At 35.8% G+C, this 26,286-nt stretch overlaps 1 protein-coding gene and 2 pseudogenes across 1 annotated transcript; 2 read left to right on the forward strand and 1 right to left on the reverse strand.

The window, feature by feature from the left end:
* The first annotated feature begins 8,086 nt into the window (after positions 1 to 8,086).
* LOC147943545 (mavicyanin pseudogene) lies at positions 8,087 to 8,744 on the forward strand (annotated as a pseudogene).
* Positions 8,745 to 14,327: 5,583 nt separating this feature from the next.
* LOC109133003 (mavicyanin pseudogene) lies at positions 14,328 to 14,938 on the forward strand (annotated as a pseudogene).
* Positions 14,939 to 18,612: 3,674 nt separating this feature from the next.
* LOC104731921 (uncharacterized) lies at positions 18,613 to 22,084 on the reverse strand. The gene is made up of 4 exons (XM_087449886.1): positions 22,028 to 22,084; positions 19,687 to 21,874; positions 18,868 to 19,097; positions 18,613 to 18,761 (listed from the first exon to the last, which is right to left on the reverse strand). The coding sequence occupies exon 2, from the start codon at positions 21,872 to 21,874 to the stop codon at positions 20,054 to 20,056; it is 1,821 nt and encodes a 606-aa protein (XP_087306012.1). The 5' UTR covers positions 22,028 to 22,084; the 3' UTR covers positions 18,613 to 18,761; positions 18,868 to 19,097; positions 19,687 to 20,053.
* Between the last annotated feature and the right edge of the window lie 4,202 nt (positions 22,085 to 26,286).

Here is a 26,286-nt window from a genome sequence, read left to right on the forward strand (position 1 = left end):
ATGTTAGTGGGTATGGGACCACTAGTAGGTTAAGGTATTAAAAAAAAAAAAAAAACGGGAAGGGTTGTTTCATTTTGGTATCAGAGCCCTTACGGTTCTAGGTCTAGGGTTCATTGTGCTTTTGCTGATGATGTTTAGGATTCCATGCTATGATTGATGGTGTGGTTGGTCAATTGTGTGTGGCATGAAGTCCTAGAACATCCTCTTCGAGCCTGTTTTGTGATTCCACGGTAAGTTGTGTTTTGTGTATTAGAATTATTGTTTGCTTAGCCTTCTAATCTTGGATGATACAGATGGTTAGGGGTGAGGATGCTGTTGGTCGTGGTCGTGGTCGTGGTCGGAGACGAGGTCAGGTTCCTGAGGCCAGTGTGAGTGTGACCCAGAGCATGGCCAGTGAGGAGGTGGCGGAGTCACAGGTTCATCCTAGTGTGTCTGGAGACCAGGCTGGTTTGGGTGACGGCAGGGCGGATGGGCCCGGTGTCGGTCATGGTGTTGCCCCGGGTGTGGGGGTTGCAGCGGGAGGTGCTCTAGGCAGGGAGGATGTCTTGATGGACTTGCTAGCTCAGGTTTTGCAGCGACTTCCAGCAGTAGTGCCACCAGTGGTTGGTGGGCAGGATCCGGTAGTGCCGCCCGTGGGTGGTGGGCAGGGTCCAGCGGTGCAGCCTGTGGCGGGTTTGCAGGCGGGTGTGCAGCCGGGGGCCAAGGTAGTGGATGCTCAGTATGTGCGGATGATGGAGCAGCTGCGGCATGTGGGAGCAGGGTATTTCTCAGGAGGTACCGATCCGAGTGTAGCGGATGAGTGGAGAGAGCGGATGGAGGATATTTTCCTTTCGCTTAGGTGTCCCGACCGGTACAGGGTGGATCTGACAGTGTTTTACTTGTCAGGAGATGCTCGTGTGTGGTGGAGGTCGGTGACAGCACGGAGGGTGCAGAGGGGTATGTCTTGGGGAGATTTTGTGGGGGAGTTTAACTCCAAGTATTTTCCTCAGGAGGCTCTTGATCGTATGGAGGCACGGTTCTTGGGTTTGACTCAGGGGGACCGTACAGTGCGGGAGCTGGATGCAGAGTTCAGTCGGCTTGTGGGGTATGCAGGCAGGGCATGGGAGCCAGAGGCGGCTCAGGTGCGGAAGTTTTTGTTGGCTCTGCGGGATGATTTGAGGACTCGGTGCAGAGTGAGGAGCTATGCTACGAGAGCAGAGCTGGTTGAGGTTGCAGCTGGGATAGAGGATGACTTGAGGTCACAGGTGGTTGTGGTCAGTTCTTCGGTGCAGCCACAGCAGTCTCAGCCGCTTTCTGTTCCTAGCAAGGGCGGCAAGCCTGCGCAGGGGCATAAGAGGAAGTTTGATGTTATGCAGAGATCGAGGCACGGGGGTGCGAAATGCTTTGGGTGTGGTAGTAGGGACCACAAGGTGTCTAGCTGTCCACAGAGAGGTGAGCAGCGGGCAGTGACAGAGCAGCGGGCGGTGACGGAGCCGCGGACAGATACTCGGGTGTGTTACTACTGCAGAGAGACGGGGCATATCAAGCCTCGTTGTCCCAAGTTACAGCAGAGGGCTGTAGCGGTGTTGCAGGCTGGAGCCCAGCCTGGGGTGCAGCAGGGTGTGCAGCACGGTGTGCAGCCAGTGGGTTGGATTGAGCCGACGACTCAGGTGTACTCGACTCAGGAGCCCGGTGGCACTAGTGCAGGAGCGATCACAGGTATAACTTCTGAGATTCGAACTTAGTCAATTCAATAGTTCAGATTATATTTGTTTTTGTTTGTGGTCAAGTGTTAGGTTCTCAACACATGAGGTTTGTGTAGGGACCTTGTTGGTGGGCGGGTTTAAGTCCCATGTTATGTTTGATTCTGGAGCTTCTCATAGCTTCATTATTCCGGAGTGTGCCGTGAGTGCGGGGATCAGAGGGGATTCTGGAGAGCGTTCAGGAGTTGTCAGAGTTGCTGGAGGCAAGTTCCTGAGGGTTGTTGGACGAGCTGGAGGAGTTGATATTCAGATCGCAGGAGAGTCGTGGCCAGCGGATTTGCTTATCAGTCCAGTGGAGTTGTATGACGTTATTCTTGGTATGGATTGGTTGCATCGGTATAAGGTGCATTTGGATTGCTATCGGGGTAGAGTGGAGTTTGAGCGTCCAGGAGTGAAGTTGGTTTTTCAGGGTATTAGACCGACTTCGGGGAGTCTTGTGATCTCAGCCGTTCAGGCAGGGAAGATGATCGAGAAGGGCCATGAGGCCTATCTGGTTACTATATCTATGCCAGAGTCAGTGGGGAAGTCTACGGTTAGCGGTATTCCGGTTGTGGAGGACTTTGAGGATGTGTTCCAGTCATTGCAGGGATTACCACCATCTCGGTCGGATCCTTTTACCATTAAGCTGGAACCGGGGACGATGCCGTTATCCAAGGCTCCTTACAGGATGGCTCCAGCAGAGATGGCAGAGCTGAAGAAGCAGCTGGAGGATTTGTTGGGCAAGGGTTTTATCCGTCCTAGTTGTTCACCGTGGGGAGCTCCGGTGTTGTTTGTTAAGAAGAAGGATGGGAGTTTTCGGTTGTGTATTGACTACCAGGGTTTGAACCGAGTTACTGTGAAGAACAAGTACCCTCTCCCGAGGATTGATGAGTTGTTGGATCAGTTGAGGGGTGCTACTTCGTTCTCCAAGATCGACTTGGCTTCAGGTTATCATCAGATTCCTATTCATGAGGCAGATGTGAGGAAGACAGCCTTCAGGACGAGATTTGGGCACTATGAGTTTGTGGTGATGTCGTTTGGGTTGACAAACGCGCCAGCTGCGTTTATGAGATTGATGAACAGCGTGTTCCAGGAGTTTCTGGACGTGTCAGTCATCATTTTCATCGACGACATCCTGGTATATTCTAAGAGTCCTGAGGAGCATGCAGTACATTTGAGAGCAGTGTTGGAGAAGCTGCGGGAGCAGAAGTTGTTTGCTAAGCTGAGTAAGTGCAGTTTCTGGCAGCGTGGGATGGGGTTCCTGGGTCATATTGTTTCAGCTGAGGGAGTTTCAGTGGATCCAGAGAAGATTCAGTCCATCAGGGAGTGGCCGAGGCCGCAGAGTGCTACTGAGATTCGGAGTTGCCTGGGGTTAGCAGGTTACTACAGGAGGTTTGTTCGGGGTTTCGCGAGTATGGCTCAGCCGATGACTAAGCTTACAGGGAAGGATGTCCCATTTGTGTGGTCACCAGAGTGTGAGGCAAGTTTTGCAAGTCTTAAGCAGATGTTGACTACCACGCCGGTGTTAGCACTGCCTGAGCAGGACGAGCCTTATGTTGTGTATACAGATGCTTCTAGAGTGGGGTTGGGTTGTGTACTTATGCAGCAGGGGAAGGTTATAGCTTATGCTTCGCGGCAGTTGCGGAAGCATGAAGCTAATTATCCTACTCATGATTTGGAGATGGCAGCAGTGATCTTTGCTCTTAAGATTTGGAGATCCTATCTGTATGGTGGGAAGGTACAGGTATTTACAGATCACAAGAGTCTGAAGTACATTTTTACTCAGCCTGAGCTGAATTTGAGGTAGAGGCGTTGGATGGAGTTAGTAGCGGATTATGATTTGGACATAGCTTACCATCCTGGTAAAGCTAATCTGGTTGCAGATGCCTTGAGTCGGAAGCGGGTGGCTTCGGCTCAGGAGCAGGATATGGAGGCGTTGGTAGGTGAGATCAGTGCATTGAGTTTGTGTGCTATCTCACAGGAACCTTTGGGTTTGGAGGCAGCTGATAGAGCGGATTTGTTGAGTAGAGTGAGGTTAGCTCAGGAGAGCGATGAGGGGCTGGTGAATGCCTCTAAGGCTGCGGGTGCAGAGTATCAGGTTTGTGCTAATGGTACTATCCTTGTGCATGGTCGGATCTGTGTGTCCAAGGGTGAGGATTTGAGGCAGGAGATACTGAGAGAGGCCCATTCGAGCAAATTCTCTATTCATCCAGGAGCGACCAAGATGTACCGTGACCTCAAGCGGTACTATCACTGGGTCGGGATGAAGAAGGACGTAGCTGACTGGGTGGCGAAGTGTGATACTTGCCAGCTGGTGAAGGCGGAGCATCAGGTTCCTGGTGGTTTGTTACAGAGTTTACCCATTCCAGAGTGGAAGTGGGATTTGATCACGATGGACTTTGTGGTAGGTTTGCCTGTGTCGAGGACGTTTGATGCTATTTGGGTCATTGTGGACCGTTTGACTAAGTCCGCGCATTTTCTGGCCATCATGAAAACTGATAGAGCAGCGGTTTTGGCCAAGAAGTACGTGAGGGAGATAGTCAGATTGCACGGGGTGCCTGCTAGTATTGTGTCTGATAGAGATTCCAAGTTCACTTCAGTGTTCTGGAAGGCATTTCAGGCGGAGATGGGCACGAAGGTGCATATGAGTACAGCCTATCATCCTCAGACGGACGGTCAGTCAGAGAGGACGATCCAGATTTTGGAGGATTTATTGAGGATGTGTGTGCTGGATTGGGGTGGTCATTGGGCAGATCACTTGAGTTTGGTGGAGTTTGCTTATAACAACAGCTACCAGGCTAGTATTGGGATGGCTCCTTATGAGGCCTTGTATGGGAGGCCGTGTCGTACACCATTATGTTGGACTCAGGTGGGGGAGAGGAGCATATTTGGTGCAGATTTTGTTCAGGAGACCTCGGAGAAGATTCGGGTTTTGAGGCTGAACATGAAGGAGGCTCAGGATCGACAGAAGAGCTATGCTGATAAGAGGAGAAAGGATCTTGAGTTTCAGGTTGGTGATAGAGTGTACCTCAAGATGGCCATGTTGCGGGGTCCGAACAGGTCATTGACAGAGACTAAGTTGAGTCCAAGTACATGGGACCGTTCAGAGTGGTTGAGCGGGTGGGACCAGTGGCATACCGGTTGGAGTTGCCTGAGGTTATGCTGAGGAAGTGTCTTCACGAGGGTGATCAGTTGTTGGCTAAGATTCCTAAGGATCTTCAGCCTAACATGACTTTAGAGGCGAGACCAGTGAGGGTGCTCGAGAGGAGAGTCAAGGAACTTCGGAAGAAGAATATTCCTTTGATGAGAGTCCTGTGGGACTGTGATGGAGTAGAGGAGCAGACTTGGGAGCCCGTGGCGAGGATAAAGGCAAGGTTTAAGAAGTGGTTTGAGAAGCAGACCGCGACTTGAGCTTGTCTAGCCGGGTCCAAGTTGTAGTCCAGCCCATCTCTCTTGATATTTGGTCGCTTAGGGGTGGTTGGTTGTGCGACTAAGTATCAAGATGAGGTGGTGCTCGGGATGCGGGTTGTTGGCTCCGGTTGTTGTATTTTTGGCTTTTTCTGATGTAATTTCGTTGAGATTGTAACGATTATGACATTTTTGAGATTAATAAGATGAGTATTTTTCTTTATGTTTGACTGTTGTTGTCATGGGAAAAGAGAAATAGCTCGGGTGTCTATTTTTGGAAAGTTTCCATAAATAGAAAGTTTCCACAAAAGGAAGGTTTCCATAAATAGAAAGTTTCTAAAAAGGGAAAGTTTTGTGGAAATGTTGAGGTAGATCTAGCCGGGAGATACTTGTTGGCATCAGTGTTTGTTTTTGCTCAAGGCCGTGTGGGCCCAACTCACATGATACCGATAGCTCGATGGACTTTGTGGCCAGAGAGTGGGAGTGGTATGTTGCTTCGGATGACGATCCAAGAGCGCGCTTGAGGGTGACGACCCAAGAGCGGGATATGTGAGGCTCCCTGGATACCGTAGCTGTGAGCCGCGGCGCGGCAGTGAGCCGGTATATCTCAAGGGTTGCGACCTGAGAGCGGGGGGAGTGGGCGTGTGAGACTCCCTGGATACCGTAGCTGTAGGCTGTGGCCTGGCAGTGAGCCGGTATGACTCGAAGGTTGCGACCTGAGAGCGGGGGGAGTGTGTGTGTGAGTGACTTCCTGGATGCCGTAGCTTAAGGCGGTTGGCCTGATAGCGAGCCAGCATGATTCGTTGGTTGCGACCACGGACGGGGGAAGCACTGAGTTGTGAGCAAATAGTGTTTATGATGCGAGTATATTGGCTAGAGGGAGACCTCGAGGGTCAGTCGGAGGTGTGCGGGCTGTTGCGATAGTGGCACGGGAAACCTTGGCTGACGGTGTTTAGTCCGGTCTGGGGACGTGCGGGCCGTGCTGACGGTGGCACGGAGGTCCTTGGCAGATGGACGGTATTGCGGGATTTGGGGACGAATCCATATTGGTGGGGGAGAATTGTAACATCCGCGAACCAATTTTTTGTAATTTTGGTGTGGGTGTCGATCGACACCCTTGGGGGCATCGATCGACATCATGTGTTCCGGTTTGGTCGGGTTCGTTTTAATTGCCGATTGGTTCGGTTTGGTTCAATTAAAATCCCTAAATCGTGTGTAAAAGGGGAAAAACGACCCTAGGTCGTGTTATTTTGTCTGTACTCGCCGCTTTTGAGAGAAAAAGAAAGAGAGAAAAGAGAGAAAACGTTTCTGTGACTTTATGGGCTTGTTCTTGGAGTTTTTCGAGAGATCTGAGGCTGTAGGAGGGTTAGCTGTTGCTGGAAACGAAGGGGGAGCTTCTGGAGGTGTTGTTTTCCACGTTTCTCAATCCAATCTTCCTGTTCTTGAGGTGAGTGCTTGACCATGGTTGATCTAAGCATGAGATCTCTCTTGTTTGTGTGTTTTCTTTGCTGTTTGTGTTGTTTTGTTGCTTGGGTTTGTTGCTTTTGTGATTCCCAGTGATTTCTGAGGTAATTGGGTGAGTTTGGGACGGATTCGTGATGATTTGGAAGGGGAGTTCGTCGTTCGGGTTCGCGCAGATTGTGTCTGTCGAAGGGGCATCGATCGACACTCAAGGAGCATCGGTCGACACCGTTTGGTGGGGCATCGGTCGACACTCTAGTGGCATCGGTCGACACCTGTTGGTTCAGTATCGGTCGACACTTTCTTGTGGCATCGGTCGACACTAGTCTCAACCGAGACTTGTTTTTCTGGTTTGATGTATTGCTTGTGTTTTGTTTGCTTGCATAACTTGAGGGTCTCATATGCTTGTGTGTATAACCTAGTAGATGGGAGGACGACCTCACTAAGTATTTATGATAATACTTACGCATCTCAATTGTTGTTTGTGGTGTGCAGGTAAAGGAAAAGTGTGATCGTGGAATCAAAGGCGATGAGGAGGAGGATGTTCTAGAGGCTTGATTGATTGTGGTCTAGCTATTGTTAGGTTGCTAGTATTGAGTTGATAGAGCATTGTAGGATGTTGGAACCTTGCTATGTCATTGTTGAATTATTGGATTATTGTTGTTGGAATTCTTTTGGTTTAATGGAATTTGTTTTATTTGGTTATTCCGCGGGTATTGATTGTTGTTAGGATGTTAGTGGGTATGTGACCACTAGTAGGTTAAGGTATTAAAAAAAAAAAAACGGGAAGGGTCGTTTCAGATAAAGTCGGTTAAGATTTTATTTTTTAGTATAATCGGAAATTAGTTGTAATCTACATAAGAGTGATTAATTTATATTAATTTCTGAGATTTTTTTTTTGTCTATATATGGTTAGTTAAATATTCTTTGAGATTTTATTTTATTTTTGTAATATCCTTTTTAAGATGATCATAATCCTAAATCTATATAACCTATCAAATAATTAATCCATATAACCTATCAAATAATTAATCATAGTTATAACCTATATAAATATTATATAGTCTACCAATTTGAAGTCGTGTACTTCTGTTTTATTAAAAAGGGATAACTTTTTGCTATGTTTTTAGTCATTCATTTCTTTATTTAATTATAATACTTTTAAAACAATATCAATGCTTTTATCTTTAATTACGAACAAAATTTTATAAATATATCTAAAACAAATTTCTTGTTGAAAAAAAAACTGTTGAAAAATAGGAAATTCATATTAGAAACGGTCGTGGTATCCATCTTGAATATGGAAAAAAAGGAAAAATATTACCTAAACAAAACATAATCATAAAGTCACTAGGAATTATCAAATTAATCTTCAAATCCCTGCAAGACTAGGATTATCTCAACCGACCCCTGGGCTCTATATAAGAAACATGTAGACCCCTTCTCAACTTGTCACCAAAACAAATTCATTACTTTCATTAATCATCTCTCTCAGACTTGTTTCTCTGATTCCCAAGTTAAGAAACCAAAAACATGATCATGGCTTTGACTAAGAAGAACGTGACTTTTACTTCTTTGTTGATTCTTGCAACTCTTTTTGGAGTTGCCATTGGAGGAACCGTTCACAAGGTCGGAGACTCGAAGGGTTGGACGATGATAGATGTTGATTACGAGGCTTGGGCTTCATCAAGAACTTTTCAAGTCGGAGACTCTTTGGTCTTCTCATACAACAACAATTTCCACGACGTCACTGAAGTCACTTACAATGATTTTCAGCAGTGTGACTCGTCTAACCCGCTGACAAAATACCATACCGGAGCTGATACCATCATTCTAACCAAACCGGGACTCCAACAATTCATATGCGGGGTTCCTAATCACTGCATGTTGGGACAGAAGCTTCAAATCCATGTCTTGCCGGCCTCCTTGGGTCCCGTGGCTGCTCCAGTTCCTGGACCAATCCGATCACCAAGCTCTTCCTCGTCTCTTTCACCATCTCCTTTAGCTGATTCACCGGTCAATATATAATGCTCCACAGTATCAGATGGGACCATCACCAGCTAGCTCCACATAACGCAGCTTCAGCCTAGCTCTAATATTGTTTGGATCGGATCCAACTTGCTTCCTATTCTTTTCTTTATTCTTTTAGTTTGATAGATTCATACACGTTTTGATTGAGTTGTAGTTATTTTCCTTCTCTAGTGGTTTTGTTTATTCTTTTGGTTGTACTTCTTACACTTTGATTGAGTTGTAGGTTTTGTTTTCTTCTCTAGTGTTTATGTTTACTCCAACATAACTAATGAAATATCTTTATTTTTCTCATATATTCATACACACCAAAATATATTTTAATATTTTTTATAATGTTAGCCATACAAATAAATAAGTTAAAACAATCATTAAATTCACAGATTTGGATAGCTAATTCACAAATTGTTCTTCATCTATATCTATATTCTTTCCGACATTCTATCAAATGTTTTGTGATATGAAACTATAAGATCGAGAATTATTAGCTATATTTCGTAGTATATTTCATCTAAAGTCAAGTTTTATTACTAATAATACGAAAACCCTATATGAAGAAATTAAGATCCATAAATCGGTAGACAGAAGCACAGATAAACACATTCTAAATAGGACACTTGATAGCTATATCATGATTTGATTACTAAACAAATTTTAGGGGTACAATATTTCAGTATTTGCAAAAAAAAAAATGCTTCTTTTGTCGTAATCCATATTTTTCTAAAATGTTTTCTTCAGTTATACATTTTCAACCGTGCAACATTCATGAATTATGATGATCCTCAAAATCATAATGACATTGTCTAAGTCAAGTCATTGTTTTCTTTGAGCCAAGATTGCAAAACCTACACAGATTTGTTATTGGGGTCTTTCTCAAAAGGTATCATACTAAGTAGGACTTGACTTGACTTATATACTAGAAAATTATTTTCTTATCTTTCGATGTGTAATGTTGGTTTGTATCCCAACAGTACTCCCCCTCAAACCAAGAACCACAAACCTTAGACCTCCCTCTTAACGAAATCTTGTCACCATTGACTCCGTGCTTCTTATTCGCGAAGTATTCTTGAGGTATCTTTCTTATTGTGTTACATTGAAAGGCTTCTCTCACGCCAACTATTAGGTCATACTCACTTCTTTGGATCCATTATTTTAACCTAGGCTCTAATACCAATTGTTGGGCTTACCAATCCCAAGCCAACTCCCCTATTAGTATGATATTGTCTGCTTTGTTCCAAAGTGGTCCAGCCCTCATGGATTTCTTACTGGGCTCCTTCCTAAAAGGTCTCGTACTAATTAGAGATGGACTTGAATTATATATTGGAAACTAGTTTCCTTATATAAAGATTTTTTCAAGTTTCACTTTGTATATTATTTTAGTAAATTTTAACTATTTAAACTAGGACTCAGACCCCCCGCGATGTCGCGGGGGAAGTATTTTAGAAAAAAGTAAATAAAATTTAAAGTTATACATTATAAAATCATTTGAATGGTGAAGTGACCTTAGTGCAGTGGCAGGAGGTAAGTCCATTTGTAGAAGGCACCATCACACCCGGGATCGAGCCCCGGTTCCTACGAATGTAGGAATTTGGCTAATGGGCCGGCCAGTTGTGGCCCAATGGTTGACAAAAAAAAATCATTTGAATGTAATAAAATAGTTTGAATACATAAACATTAAATATAAACTGTTACAAAAAACACAACCATCAAAATGAATATTTATAACAAAAAATATTATGTAGAATAGACGCAACTTTGAAAAAAATATTATTTAAAGTATTATAAATATAAAGGTTTTTTATGAAGAATTATGGTAAAGGTACAATTAAAAAAATTATTATGACAAAGTAATCCTAACTGAGAATATTGAACTAATGGTTGTAATGAGTAAATATAATTTTCTACTAAATAAATATAATTAAAAACAAAATAATACTCCCTCCATTTCAATATATAAAATGTTTTGGCCTCTCTTTTTTGTTTCAAAATATAAGATATTTTATAATTTTCCATACAAATTTTAATATATATTTAATAATCTGTAATCATTTTTTTACAGCCTTCTTTATGATTAGTTGAAATTTTTTTAACTTAAATATATATGATACTTTTTAAAAGAAAAATAAAGTATCTTAATATGTGTGCATTTACCTGAAACATCCTATATTTTGAAATGGAAGAAGTATAAATTTTAAATATTAAAATAATTTTTAACGAAAAGTTACGATAAATAGATGCAACGCAACTATAAATTCTATATTAAGTTTTATTAAATTTCTATATTGCTATAATTATTTCTAAAATTTTAGTTAGATTATAGAATAACTTTGAATATTAGATATTAATTTCAAATTATTTAGATTAAACATAAAAATGGAAAATTTGTTTCAACGATTGATTTGTTAGTTATTGATGAAAAAGATAAATATATAGAAAGTTCAAAAGACATGACTATTTAAATAGACATATCTATTAGAACGAAAAGTTGTGATGAAAAAATATGAATTAAATATAATGAAAAGATACAACTCTGAAATGAACATATAAAACTGTTTGAGTTTAAAAAAAAGAAGAAAACAATTTTCTTACAAAAAAATATTAAGGAAAGTCGCAACTGTTGTTCGTATTTATTCAGATTGTTATTCTTATTTTTAAATATTAAACTATTTTTTTGACAAAAAGTTACAATAAAAATAGATGCAACAGTAAATTTTATATTGCTGGCAAAAAAAAAAGTAAATTATATATTAAGTTGTATTAAATTTCTCTATTGCTATAATCATTTCTAAAATTTTAGTTAGTTTATAGAATAACGTTGAATATTATATATTAAATTATTTAGATTCAACATAAAATGGACTAAAAAAACATAAAATGGACTAAAAGACATGACTATTTAAATAGAAACACCTATTAGACCGAAAAGTTGTGATGAAAAGATATAAATAAAATATGGAGAAAAGATACAACTTTACAATAAACAGATACAACAATTTGAATTTTAAAAAATTATAAAAAGGTGCTACGAAAAATCACAAATGTTGTATCTGCACTTAATTTCACCTAATAATCCATATAAACTGCTTTTAAATAGAAGACATCTTTATTACCATATTAAGAAGTCAAATTCAAAAACTCACTATATAATCCATCTAACTCTTAAAAAAAAAAACTCTGAGTATTTTCATGAAATTTTTATATTTAAAATTAACTAAAAGTTGTAAATTAGATTCGTCATTCCAAAAATCTTTTGTTAAATCAAGAATTGGAGGAATATTTTTACTTTTAAAAGAATGAATGCCAGAGAACAATTTAGAAAGCTGTAAAAGCTGTTGATATTGAAATTTTATATTATTTTGTGTCGTGGCAAAAAAATGAAAACAGTTCAAAAAGACAAATATATCTAAATTTTAAAAGAGACGAATATTCGAATAAACACAACTCTACAATGAACAGTTGCAACTTTACAAAAAAAACCGTTACAATGAATAATCGCAACTTTTTTGTAAAACACACAATTTAATTTTTCTACAGATTTTTTTTAAAAAAATATCCAAAAGGTGGTTGAAAAAAACACAACTTTTGTTGGCATTTATTCGGATTGCTATTATATATAGACATTAGATTTTTATATTTAAAATTAACTAAAAGTTGTAAATTAGATTCATCATTCCAAAATATTTTGTTAAATCAAGAATTGGAAGAGTTTCTTCACTTTTAAAAGAATGAATGCTAGAGAATAATTTAGAAAGCTGTAAAAACTGTTGATATTAAAATTTTATATTATTTTGTCTCATGGCAAAAAAATGAAAACAATTCAAACAGATAGATTTCAAAAGATACGAATATTCGAATAAATACAACTCTACAATGAACAGTTGCAATTTTACAAAAAAATTGTTACAATGAACAATCGCAACTTTTTGTAAAACATACAATTTAAATTTTTTACATATTTAAAAAAAAATTATTCAAAAGGTACGATTGAAAAAAAACAGCTTTTGATGGCATTTATTCGAATTGGATTTAAATATATTGAAATGTCAAATCCAAAAACTCACTATGTAATCCATCTAAATCTTAGAAAAACACTCTAGGTATTTTTCATTTAACTTTTATATTTAAAATGAACTAAAATATGTAAATTAGATTCATCATTCCAAAAATATTTTGTTAAATCAAGAATTAGAGAATTTTCTTGACTTTTAAAAGAATGAATGCTATAAAATAATTTAGAAAAATGTTTAAATCGTTAAGATTTAAATTTTAGTTGATTTTGTATCATGGCAAAAAAATGAAAACAGTTCAATCAGACAAATATATAGATTTCAAAAGATACGAATGTTCAAATCAACACAACTTTACAGTGAACAGTTGTGACTTTTCATAAATAACCTGTAAAGTTGTGACTTTTCATAAATAACCGTTCTAATGATCCATCACGACTTTTCAGAAAATATCCAAAAGGTACGATTGAAAAAACACAACTGTTGGTCGCATTTATTCAGATTGTTATTATTATATAGATTCTATATATATATATATATATTTTGTTCTATTGGTTGAATATGGAAAAATGAACAATATTTACTGTTTCTTAATTTTTGTGCTTTTAGCCTCAAATATTACCTTAGTACTAGATTTTGCGGTTTTGGCGGGAAAACAAGATTTTACGATTTTGGCGGGAAAACGAGATTTTGCGGTTTTGGAGGTAAAACAAGATTTTGCGAGTTTGGCGGGAAAACGTGATTTTGCGGTTTGACGGGAAAATATAATTTTGTTGTTTTGGCGGGAAAACGTAATTTTGCGGTTTTGGCAGAAAAACGAGTTTTCGTGTTTTGTGTTTTTGGTAGGAAAATGTGATTTTGCGGGTTTAGTGTAGGTGATTAGACTTGACAAAAAAAAAGTATAGGTGATTAAAAAGAAAAAAAAACCCAATGGGTACCCATAACTGATAGGGTAAACCCGTGTAAGACTTTATAGTTTTGGGTACCTGCCCATTTTTAACCCATTTAATTTCTTAGAGAAAAAACAGGTCCCAAAACCCAGTTTTAAGCATGGGTTTCGGGTACCCACTGGGTTTTTACCCACTTTTAACATCCCTAGTTGTTGTGATGATGTGTTGAAACCTCGTAAGAAAAGCATATGTATGGGTCGAATTTGCATCACTCCCTTTTTTGTACTTCTTACCATTCCAAGGCTCTCTACCTCATGCCAAGTTGTGGTTTTCTGATCCTTATCGTTGTCGATGACAATGAATTTGTTTTTTTTTTTTTTATAAGTTTATTAACGTGAACTCTATGTTTATTCTTTATTTCTTGTTTTCATGATTATCTTAGCTTAATAAATGATTAAATGTAATTGCTTCCCCTTCTTCCCTTTTGTCTTGTGGCCTTCTTTTCGTTTTAATACAGTCGCATAGTACAGTATAGAGAGACTTGGAGTTGAAAAAATAATAGTATTCAGAGACGAAAAAAGAAAATTGTAAATTTGGGGATCATAATGCAAAAAAAGAAGAGTTAAATACGAGATTTAACACGTATTTAGTTGGAGATGGATAGGATCATCTCAACCGACCCTCGGATCTATATAAAAACTCTAACCTCCTTCTCGATCTCTCACCAAACAAACTCATTATTTCTCTTAATAATCTCTCTCAAATTTGTTTCTCTCATTCCAAAGTTAAGAACCAAAAACACAAAAACAATCATGGCTTTGATTAAGAAGAACGTGATTTTTACTTCTTTATTGATTCTTGTAACTCTTTTTGGAGTTGCCATTGGAGGAACCGTTCACAAGGTCGGAGACTCGAAGGGATGGACGATGATAGAAGTTGATTACGAGGCTTGGGCTTCATCAAAAACTTTTCAAGTCGGAGACTCTTTGGTCTTCTCATTCAACAACAATTTCCACGACGTCACTGAAGTCACTTTCAATGATTTTCAGCAGTGTGACTCGTCTAACCCGCTGACAAAATACCATACCGGAGCTGATACCATCATTCTAACCAAACCGGGACTCCAACAATTCATATGCGGGGTTCCTAGTCACTGCATGTTGGGACAGAAGCTTCAAATCCATGTCTTGCCGGCCTCCTTGGGTCCCGTGGCTGCTCCAGTTCCTGGACCAGTCCGATCACCAAGCTCTTCCTCGTCTCTTTCACCATCTCCGTTAGCTGATTCACCGGTCAATATATAATGCTCCACAGTATCAGATGGGACCATCACCAGCTAGCTCCACATAACGCAGCTTCAGCCTCTAATATTGTTTGGATCGGATCCAACTTGCTTCCTATTCTTTTCTTTATTCTTTTAGTTTGATAGATTCATACACGTTTTGATTGAGTTGTAGTTATTTTCCTTCTCTAGTGGTTTTGTTTATTCTTTTGGTTGTACTTCTTATGTTTTGATTGATTGTAGGTTTTTTTTTTCTTCTCTAGTGTTTTTGTTTACTCCAACATAACTAATGTAATATCTTTCTTTTTCATTAAAGACATCATCTTTATGGAACAATTCTTGGGTTCACTCATAAGGTGAACCCCTTTGTTCACTTCTCATTATTTTAGCCAATAAAAATCTGACATATCATAATGTATTTAAGAACATATTCATTCACCTTCTTATAAAATAAAGAAACAAAATCTGTAAAATTAAAATTTACCACTTATTTATAAACCTAAACCGATATATAATTTCATTCTAATTGTAAAATCTAAACACTAACCATCTCATTTGTAAATCCAAACCGACATATAATTTCATTATAATTGTAAAATCTAAACCCTAACCATCTCATTTGTAAATCCAAACCGACATATAATTTCATTCTAATTATAAAATCTAAACCCTAACCATCTCATTTGTAAACCCAAACCGACATATAATTTTGTTTTAATTATAAAATCTAAACCCTAACCACTTCCTTTGTAAACTCAAACCGACATATAATTTTGTTTGAATTGTAAAATCTAAACTCTAATCACCTTATTTGTAAAACCAAACCGATACATCATTTCATTATAATTGTAAAATCTAAACCAAGCCAATATTTAACTTTTCTTAAAAAAAAATATACAGAATTTGTAATTCCTTAATCTGTTTTGCTTTTTAATTTAGTTTTGATTTATTCTCTTAAATAAAATAATGTGTAAAAGATTCTGATTGGTTGAAAATGAAGAAGTGAACAAGATTCACCCTAGGAGTGAACCTAAGTATTTTCCATACTTATGTTTCGTTACTAACTCAATAGCACAATCTACCTCACCAATTCTACAGAGAGCATAAAATCGATATTCCAAATGTAGATCCCTCTAACCTCTCACCCATTTTTCTAGCTTTCACCAAACTCTGAGGAACCAATTCAAGACTCTCTCTTTTTCTCAAAAAAAATAAGAGCAAGGCATTGAGCGTGTAAGCAGAAGGCACACATCTGAAATTAGGAATCTTGAAGAAAACATCAACCGCCTCTTAAAATTCTACCGGAGAAACCATAAGCAGCGATGACATCTCTGAAAATGGATTCGGGTGTATCGAACATATGCATTGTTCTAGCTAAGATGTTTTGGTTAAGGTTTTGATAACAAATCTGTAAGCTTGAGGCGTGGGCTCACAGTTATGGTCGTATGGAGTCAGAATGAGCTTGCGTGTTAGAGATTGATGAGAGAAAAACACTTTAGTGTTTAGGAAATAGTATATTAACTATCATAATCATAAGCTTTAATGATTGTAAATATATAAATATCTAAATAATAAATATAGAATATATTGTTATTAATCTTGTGATCTTGTAAATTTCTTTATATTGCGAAGGTTTGTATAACACCACCATCCTCTGAATCTTTGATTAGACTGCTTCTTAATTAGCTCTTCCATTGCGTATTTCTGCATGAGATTCTCGTTCCATTTTGTTTTGAAGGACAAGAACTTGACGTGTAGTGCCATGACGATGATCTTGCCATTTCAACTCGATAACATCGAGTATTATAATTGGAAGAAGCCATGGAAGACAACAATGTCATGTAGCTTCAGAATCTTTATTGTCGGTATATATTAAAAGCTCAAGTAGATTTTGATTATGATGATGGCAATGATGCCTCACAATCTTTATGTGACAGTACCTCGATTTGCAGAGAGGTTTAAAAGAATTGATTTGGCAACCTATATCACCAAAGCACACTTATCTTTTCAGTCAAAGGTTCTGAGAGAATTCCAGCGTTAAGCTTGCTTGAGCTGGAGTAGTGTCATGATAGGTGAATTTCCGGGAAGTGATTGTCTGAACTGTTGGAGTGAGGATAAAACACAAAGAAATATCATGGGTGGTTTGTAGGGATGGTAAACAAGTCTTTAAAATCTCACAAACGTAGCAAAATGGTCGTCGGATATGGATGGATTCACGGACCTAGTTAGAAGATGTGAAGCCTATTAAAGAAGGTGAACCCATGGATCAAAGTGGACATGGAGCCCACTAAGAGGTGGCAGTCGAGGGGGCGTTACACTTTACTTATGTAATACGCTGCCTGCCTGTCTCATCAACACTGATCCATCTATAAATAACTAGGGATGAGAACCCGCGCGTTGCGCGGGGTTATGTGCTGATCATGCTTGGTTTAAATTTTATGTTTACTCAGTGTTATATTACTCAATGTTTACTCAGCACATGTGCTTAGCCGGCATCAATGCTAATGTATTTTCTTACGTATTTTTTCATTTTTCCGTTTATGTTTTTGATTATATGTATTTGGTGTAGAGGCTTGGCTTAGAGTGGGTGCTAGCAGTGGCGAAGCACCTGGTTCCATTATTTTCTTTGAAATTCTTAGTAGCAGAGAGTCCAATTTTTAAGATTTTAAAATTATAGAACGGAAAGCAGTTATTTATTTACTTTAGTACGGGATTTAATATTTTTTGAGCCAGCCCTGTTGATGTGTATGACAATTTTGGGGTTATAAAATATATTTGAGATTAAATGTTCTTCACGATATTTATGTGCATTTTGTATTGTTTTGTTTTTATTGTGTAATTGTATTTGTCTGATTTTCATTTGGTTAAAATTGGCATGTGTTAATAGGCAATTGTCGAAAGAATTTTATTTCGCTCGATGGACCTATTTGTTTTTTAGTATGAGATTTTTTTGCTTACTATGTTTTTTTTGTTCTAATTGTGGAAAAAAGCCTATGTTTTGTTTTTTTTGTTTTTTTTGTTTTCTTATCAATTGAAAGTATCCCTAGGATTCGGTTTATTCCGTTATGTTATTTTGATTTTGGTTTATTTTAACTTGAAAATATTATCGAACCTAACCGAAATAAAATTTGTTTCGGTTTATTTGGTTTTCGGTTAATTTACGGTTTTAATCCTTAAAACCGAATTTAACAGATTTTTCCTTTGTTTATAAAATGTTGTCTTCCTTTTGTTTTTAAAATGACTATTGGGCATGTTATTAGAACAAAAACTTTGGACCAGTTTTACTTTAAAAACTTAAACATAAAATTAGGCCTTTTAGTAAAAGAAAATGAAAAGAAAAACTAAATTTTGAATTTTGTGAGCAACGAAGAGAATAGCTTCCTCTGATTAATCGATGAGCTGGAGGCACACCGGCGACAAAACCTTATAGGTGTACCTCACATGTCCGTTTCTTTATTCTTTCTTTCTTCTCGATCAGTTCTTTCTCCGTTTCCAGCTTTCAGCTTTCTCTTTGTTTGGGTTGCAATTTTTGATGTAGTTGTTTATGGATTTGATTGTCGAGGATTCGTTATTAGTTTTGGTGTGGGCGTTGACTAAGTTAGTTTTTGATTTCTTAGCTTGCGAAATCTGTAATTTTTTTGTTGAGAAAGCTTGGGAGATTTCTTGGATGAAGAAGGGAAGTAAAGGTTTTGGAGTCCGTTATTGTTAAATTGGTTGTCACACCAACGGGGAACTTGTAAGTATTTACTTGTTGGTTTGAAAATTGATTAACCCTGAGGGGATTATCATGACTGGTTGTTTTGTTGTGTGAGGATCAGTTATGGGAAAATAGATTGTTGAATAAGATTAACGTTTAATGAGGAAAATTGTTAAAACTGAATTTTTTTTGTTTACAAAATAATTAGCTTTCTTGGTCCCTTCTCTGATCTCTCTTTACCTTCCTTCTCTCCTAGATCTTCTTGTTTACCTTCTTTGATTTGGAACAACAGAAAACGTGATTAGTTGAATATTTGATTATTTGTTTTAAATAAACGATCTGGTTTATTTGAATAACAAATGGTTTGATCTTTTACCCGCATATGTGGATGCTGATATTCATGTTTCGTAAATGTGTGTCTCTTGGTTTCATTTGCCACCATGTTCATCTGCGGAAGAGTACAAAAATCGTAGTTAGTTTCTTCCTTTATAATATCAAATATAATAGTCAGCAGATGATTCATTGCTGTTTTTCTTTGGTGTTTGATTCATTATCCTCCTTGATTATTTGTTGTTGATCTTGATGCCATGTTGTTGAGCTTTCATTCTGCAGATCAAAGCAAAAAAACAAAAAAACAAATCAACTGATCAAGGTTTGAAAACAGAGACAGACGCAAAAAACAACATGATTCAGACCAAACAACAAACAATATCAGACCAAAACAAAAACAAAACTGAATTGATTTTACAATAACCAAAAAGTTACACACAAATAAACTGAAAACAAAAACATGAACATAAATCCAACCAACAAAATTAAAATCTGATACGAATATCATGGTTTATATGTATAAATATGAAAAATTGTGAATTAATGAAACATTGAAACATGTGATAATTTTATTCTTGACAATCATTATGTCGAACCCGATATATGATGAGCATAACAACATATTAAAGCATCATATAGAACCAAAAGTACACATAGAAATGAAACTCCACAATACCCATTTATTAATACTGAAAAAGCACCTTAATTCATAAATCGAGATGATGATGATGAGGATGAAAATCATTAAAGATGATAATCCTGTTAATCCTACAAATCAGGCTAATCACGAAAGAAAAAAGACCATAACCGAGGCAAAATCCAGAGCAAGATATTCCGGAAGAAGGAACCCAGAAGAAGGACTTACCCAGCCATGGGAGAGAAGGAGAATTGTTACTCAGATGTTTCCCGAAGAGATGATCTGGAAGATGGCGACGACGTTTTTCTGGCTTTTTGATTTAATTTCAGCATACTCAAATCTGTTGAAATGGGCTTATATCAGTTGAACTTTAAAATATTATATTATTTGGACTTATACAAAGCCCAACGAATTTATTAATTTTTGCTGCTGATGTGGATAGCTTAGAATGAGAGAAAACTCTGCTATTATATATAAGATTATATGAAAGAAACAAACATTTACACATCTATGTCAAAGCTTAACATTTTAAAATAAAGTATAAACGTAAATTAACTTAAATATATAGAGGAATATATAAACACATTGGACTCAATTAAAAAATCTTAGACCCACATCTCCGGGAGCATGCTATAAGGTTGTCTCTCTTCAATATTTTTCCTTGACAAGGGTTCTTGCAATTACCGCATAATGGTCGAGAAGCATAAGTTTTGCAAAGAACTTCAACTTCCTTCCCATTTACTTCGAAAAACTGACCAGGCTTCACATATGGGTCTTTACCTAATAAGCATTCAATATGAACAGTAGTGCAACAGTCGCTGCACCAATATAACACATTTGTATGTGTGTCTTTTAAATTATGTTCACACACCTCGCACCACCAATCTTTCTCATATAACTTTTCTCCATATAAAATTTTGAGAAAATGTTTTTCATACTTATACCTTGCTTCGTATGGTAAGGTAGTGCAGTCCATACATACGATAAAACCACAATTTATGCAATTCATAAACCTTAACTCATATTCATCATATACGGCATATCTTTTTTTGCATATGAGACACTCAAGTTTTTCTCTTGGATCTAAAGCTAAGAATAAGGGGTGTTCATGACCTTTGTAATCAAACGGCTCAGAAATTGAAGCACACCGAATGTCAATGTCGAATTCGCATTCCCTTATTGGACATTGATAGATAAAACCACCTGTACAACGATTACAAGCACTGCAAAAGAAGTAACCTTGACTATATCCCGAGTCAGTCTTTAATGCAAGTGGATGAGGATGTAATGCATGTTGAATAATGCGGTGAGCTTTTGCGCAAGTTTCATGGAGGACAAACGCACACTCCATACAAGAATAGTAGCTACTTTTAAAGATAGGAAGTACACACGCTTGACAAAGCTTATTTTCATCATAAAATATGCTTACTTGGAGCTGGAGATTATGGTCATGAAGAAAATGAAGTATCACTCCTTCAGATATCCTCTCAAAAGACTCAACATCTTTTGTTGTATCATCTTTTTCTAGAACACCTTCGAGATCTCTTCCGTCCCAAACATGCTTCGCAAGAGCACATCTTGAATGGACAGCATAATCACTACACTTATTACAAGTATACGCACCATAGTCACAATCAATACTTTTACGACAAACTCCACAAAAACATTCTTCGAGCTGGATGGAAGAAGTGTAGGAGATACGATGGTGGTGACGTGATATCTTGATGACGTTTGGTGAATTCATACAATCGTTGTGAGCAACAAAGTTGCATTCGAGGCAAACATAGGTCAGACTAAGCTTTCTCAATAAGCCACAAACGTTGCAAGTTAGTGAAGCTTGCCTAGGAAAAAGAGTGAGGGGATGGTCATGGATTTTTGGTTGTTCCACGAGGAAGGGTATTGGCTTCATCGCACATACTGTATGCATTTTAGCTTTACATTTGGTACAATAATACACCAGATTCATTGTTTCTCTTCCACAACATAAACACCCAGATTGTTTTCCAAAATCACGAAAACGAAAATATGAAAGTTGGAGAGAATGTTCAGGATGGTAAGGTTGTTTGATTTTAGATGGAGATTGGATGCATTCTTTGTGAAATATTTTATCACATTCGACACAGAAATAATAGTCTGTACCAAAATTTGAATATCTGCATATGCCGCACCCACCATTAATATCAAATTCTTTATTGTTGCACCAAAACAAAGGGAGTACCGAGTGATCTTCATACTGCGTATCACTTCTTGTCGTAGAGACAACGTATTCGGGAGAAGAGTTGACCGGGTAAATGAAAAAACCGGAGTATCCTTTCATTATTCGTGGAAGAGGGCACAAAAAAAGTGGTTTGTGACTGGCTTTTTCATCAGACGAAGTATCTGAAGAATGCACTTGAGAATCGGTCGCAACACTCATCTGAAAAATCACACACAACAAAGACAAAAAGTGAGAAACTCCAACGCAAAGCAAAGTCACCAATTTTCTAAACCCTAAATAAATAAATAAAAGAAAAAATTCAAAGGCACATGAAAAATCAAAATGAAATCGCAGAGAAGCATGGAAGGATACGTTATATTTTTGTTTGGTTGAATCCACCGTTGTCCCTGGTATTTCGGTTAAGATCTTTTAAATTTAATTGTTCTACATAATATAAGATCTTTCTTCTATATATAAGCCATCATATCTTCTACTTTAAATTGTTATATCCTTCGAGTTCTGGTAGAAGCAAAGTAGATTTTTGTTCTTTTCTTCTAGTTTGTTACTATGTTCGTTTCGCTCAAATAAAGAATAACTTTTCTTCCCATATGGTTTTTGTCACTAATTAAAATATTCCTGGTCTGCAAGTCGGGGCAGAACCTTCAAATCCACGTTTTACCGGGGGACTCCTGGGTCCCGTGGTTCCTGGACCTGTCCGATCTTCCTCGTCTCCGCTAGCCAACGCTCTACAATATCAGCATCAGATGACTCTAGGCTCCATCACCTCTTCAAAGGGGTGCCTCAAAGTCAGCTTCTTGGATCGGCTTCAGCTTGTTGGCCATGATCTTAGCATTCTAGTCTTGTCCTTTATTATTATATCTTTGTTCTTTTTTTGGATGCACCTCTAACATTGTTTTGATAGGATCCAACTTGCTTCCTATTCTTTTAGTTCGATAGATTATACGTTTTGATTGAGTTGTCGTTATTTTCTTTCTTTAGTGGTTTTAAAAGCATTTACAAGGTTTTTAAAAGGTATAAATTTCAATATTTTTGGCGGGAAAATTTTTCGATTTTGGCGGGAAAAAAAATTTTGGCGGAAAATTTTTTTGGCGGGAAATATTTTCGATTTTGATGACTGTACATTCTTGCTGTCACTCAAAAAGGGTAATTTGGTCATTTTGTATATAAAGAGGGGTAGTTTTAAAAATGGTCAACATGAAGGGGTATTTTTAAAAAGAGATATGGAAAAAGGGGCATTTTTGAGAATGCCCCCAATAAGTTTAGCCAACTAAAATAATTAAAAAATATTTAAATTTAACCAAAAATATTTTCTCTTGAAAGATAAAGAAGTTAGTAGAAGGAATGAATTAATGTACAATTATTGGATAGGAGTTATATTTGAGTTAAATGGAGTTACATGCCTTTAATTATAAATAAATATTTTAATTTTTTACAACCTAAAATAAAAGAAATACCAAGTGGCCAAATCAAAATTCACATGATTTGGTTGTTTGTTGATATAAACTCAACACCTACACATAATATTTCAAAATAAACAAATATTACTTTTGAAGTGACAAACTAAATTAGTTTTCTTATAAAATTATATGAATTCTTCAATCTCAATAATTTTTAAAACCCCACGGATAACTTTTTTTGGTTTTTTTTTGTTTTTCACTCATCAATTTAATTTATAGTGCTAGATTTCATACTAATGGTTTCATCTTTACAGAATTTAGTTAAATGGTATTTTTAAAATCATAATTTATTTTTATATTTAAGTTCCAGCTGAATATGATTTCTTTTTTGGATCATTTTTTATTTTGATTAAACACACAAAAACCAATTTTTTAATTATGTTCTTTTTGTTTTCAAAAACTTCAAATCATTAAAAATATATATATTATATTGATCTTTGCAGATTTATCAATTGGAACACAAAACAAAATAGTCTTTATAAATAGAGTTGATAGACTTTACAAAACAAAATAGATACTTAGAAAAATTATATTGATCTTTATAAATTATTAAAATGATACATGAATATGTGAGATAACCATAGACATAATAGATAATTAGATATGGATCATTCCAACTTCATGATCTTATTGTGTGGTGAATATTGTAAGAAAGTATGAAAATAATGACTTATAAGATGTTAATATAAAATGGAAAATGGAGATAAACCTTTTAAAAGATTATAAAATATATATAAGATATATATATCATACAAACTCTAAAACTAAGCTTTTACAATGATATTTGAATTTTTTATAACCCATACAACAACAATAATAATAAAATAAAAAAAATAAAAAAAGAAATTTGAGAGTAGTGGAAGAAGATGAGAGAATGAAAGAGTGATAAACTAAGAGAATAAGATAATAAGTATTTATAGGAAGAGAAATGATGAAAATTTACATTTAGAAAAATGAGAGTTACAATTCTAATTTATTGTTTTGTTTTAATACAATTAATTAATACAACTTAGTGGAGAAATAAAGTTAATGCATAATTTATAGGGAGAATTTATCTGATTTCAGTTTTATATTATGTGAGGTAAATGTGAAATTAATTGTTTCTAAATTTGTGTTTTAATGTAAATCTTTTGTTAAAATTGCATTGCATGCCAAGTAGACCAATAAGGAGAAAGTGAAACCTTACTTTTATATATATGATTCTTTTGGTTGTACTTCTTACGTTTTGATTGAGTTGTAGGTTTTTTTTTCTTCTCTAGTGTTTTTGTTTACTCCAACAGAACTAATGTAATATATTTCTTTTTCTTCTTATGCTCTCACAAATACGTACTTCTTAATTTCTTATATTTTAGCAGCCGAAAAATTAGCCTGTTGAATTGGATTCCATAGTATGGGACATCGGAAACGTAAAATTAATTAGTTATTATTAATTTATCCTGAAAATAATTATCCAAAAAAATAGTAATTATTAATTTATTAGATTACAAGAAATCATTAATAAAATAATTTCAAAATTATTTAATAAAATAATTAAACAGATTCTATTTATTGTTTCAGAAATCTTAGGAAACAATAACAAACTATTTAGAAAATTATAAAACTTAAATTTATTTATAAAACTAAGATTAAATATTTACATATCTAAATCATTTAATAATAACAAATATATATTAAAATTAGGATAAAACATTGTTTGTATTTTTAAAATATATCTATATACTTATTTAAGCTATGTTGTTAAAAATTTAACCAATTCTAATGTGACATATTACAAAAATGCTATTATATTTTAATTATTCTAATAACTAACAAAAGAAAAGTTTAGATTTGTTTACAAAATAATAAAACTCTATTTATTGTTTAATAAATCTTAGGAAATAATAACAAACTATTTAATTGGCTAAAACTTAATTGTTTATACACAATATTCACTATATAAACAATACTAAGTGTATAATATTGATAATATACATAACCTAATTATAATTTTCACCTAGAAAATTAATATACAACATGTTATACCAATAACTTCAATTTGTAAATTTGGTATATTAAGATCTCTAAACACGATCACATCAATTTGTAATACCAAATCACGGGTCAATACATGTTTTGTTGGATTTTTTTGGCTTTACTGAATGTATAATTAACGAATTTGATATTGCACCAAACCAAAATAGTAGTACCAACTACGGGTCGAAATCAGAGTATGACCTTAAGTAAATTAAATATATGATTTTATAAAATGTATAGAATTAATAAATTTTCTACTATTATTTTGTAACAAACAAATCCAAATATACATAAATATTTCCTCACGCTGGTAACATTATTCTATAAAATATTAATGTGTATTTATGAGTCGGGTAATAAAACAGGTAATGAGACGGATAACGAGACGCTCAAAAATTAAATTAATACCGATACTCGATCATTATTCATTGATAATATAATTATTCTACCCTTCACTCGATCCTAAAGCTGCGGGTACCTTTTTTTGGGACGGATACAAACCGAAAAACGGGTCCAATACGGGTATCGGTAGTAGTTTCCAGGCCTACCTATTAGTAGTTTAATATGAATCAAAATTCACCATATAGTACTATATTATATAACATGTAAATGAATGATACAACATAAACATAATATTAACAAATAACAAAATAAAAAAAAATTCTCCAAGCTACCAACGCGGGTTATTATCTAGTTTCTTATATTTTGACAGGCAAAAAATTGGCCTGTTGAATTAGAGTCCATTAGTATATAGTATGAGACATCGGAAATGTAAATTAATTAGTAAATTTTCAAGGTCTTGTAGGAGTATAGTTTAGCATTTAATTAAAAGACAATCTTCATAAATATCACACAAAAAAAAAAATTCTGTATTTTCGCAATAATTACTAAATTTTTTTTATGGAAATAAAAAGATATCACATATAAGCTTTAGAAAGATAAAGCATATACTCCATAAACGAATCATATTAACTCATATATTTTTACATACAATATATTTAAATATTTTTTTATAATTTTAGCTATATAAATCTATATTAACATTTTTGAAGTACATTTTGTTTTATGTCTTTTAAGTTTTACTTATTTAATTTGTTTTTTACAACATTAACCGTTAAAACAATTCCATAACTAACATTG

This window comes from Camelina sativa, chromosome 5 (genome assembly GCF_030686135.1).
Source record: "Camelina sativa cultivar CO46 ecotype springtype chromosome 5, ASM3068613v1".
NCBI classification, from domain to species: domain Eukaryota; kingdom Viridiplantae; phylum Streptophyta; class Magnoliopsida; order Brassicales; family Brassicaceae; genus Camelina; species Camelina sativa.

Excerpts from the sequence above, each read along its gene's own strand:
- LOC104731921 (XM_087449886.1), bottom strand. The coding sequence starts at position 21,874 with ATGAGTGTTGCGACCGATTCTCAAGTGCATTCTTCAGATACTTCGTCT.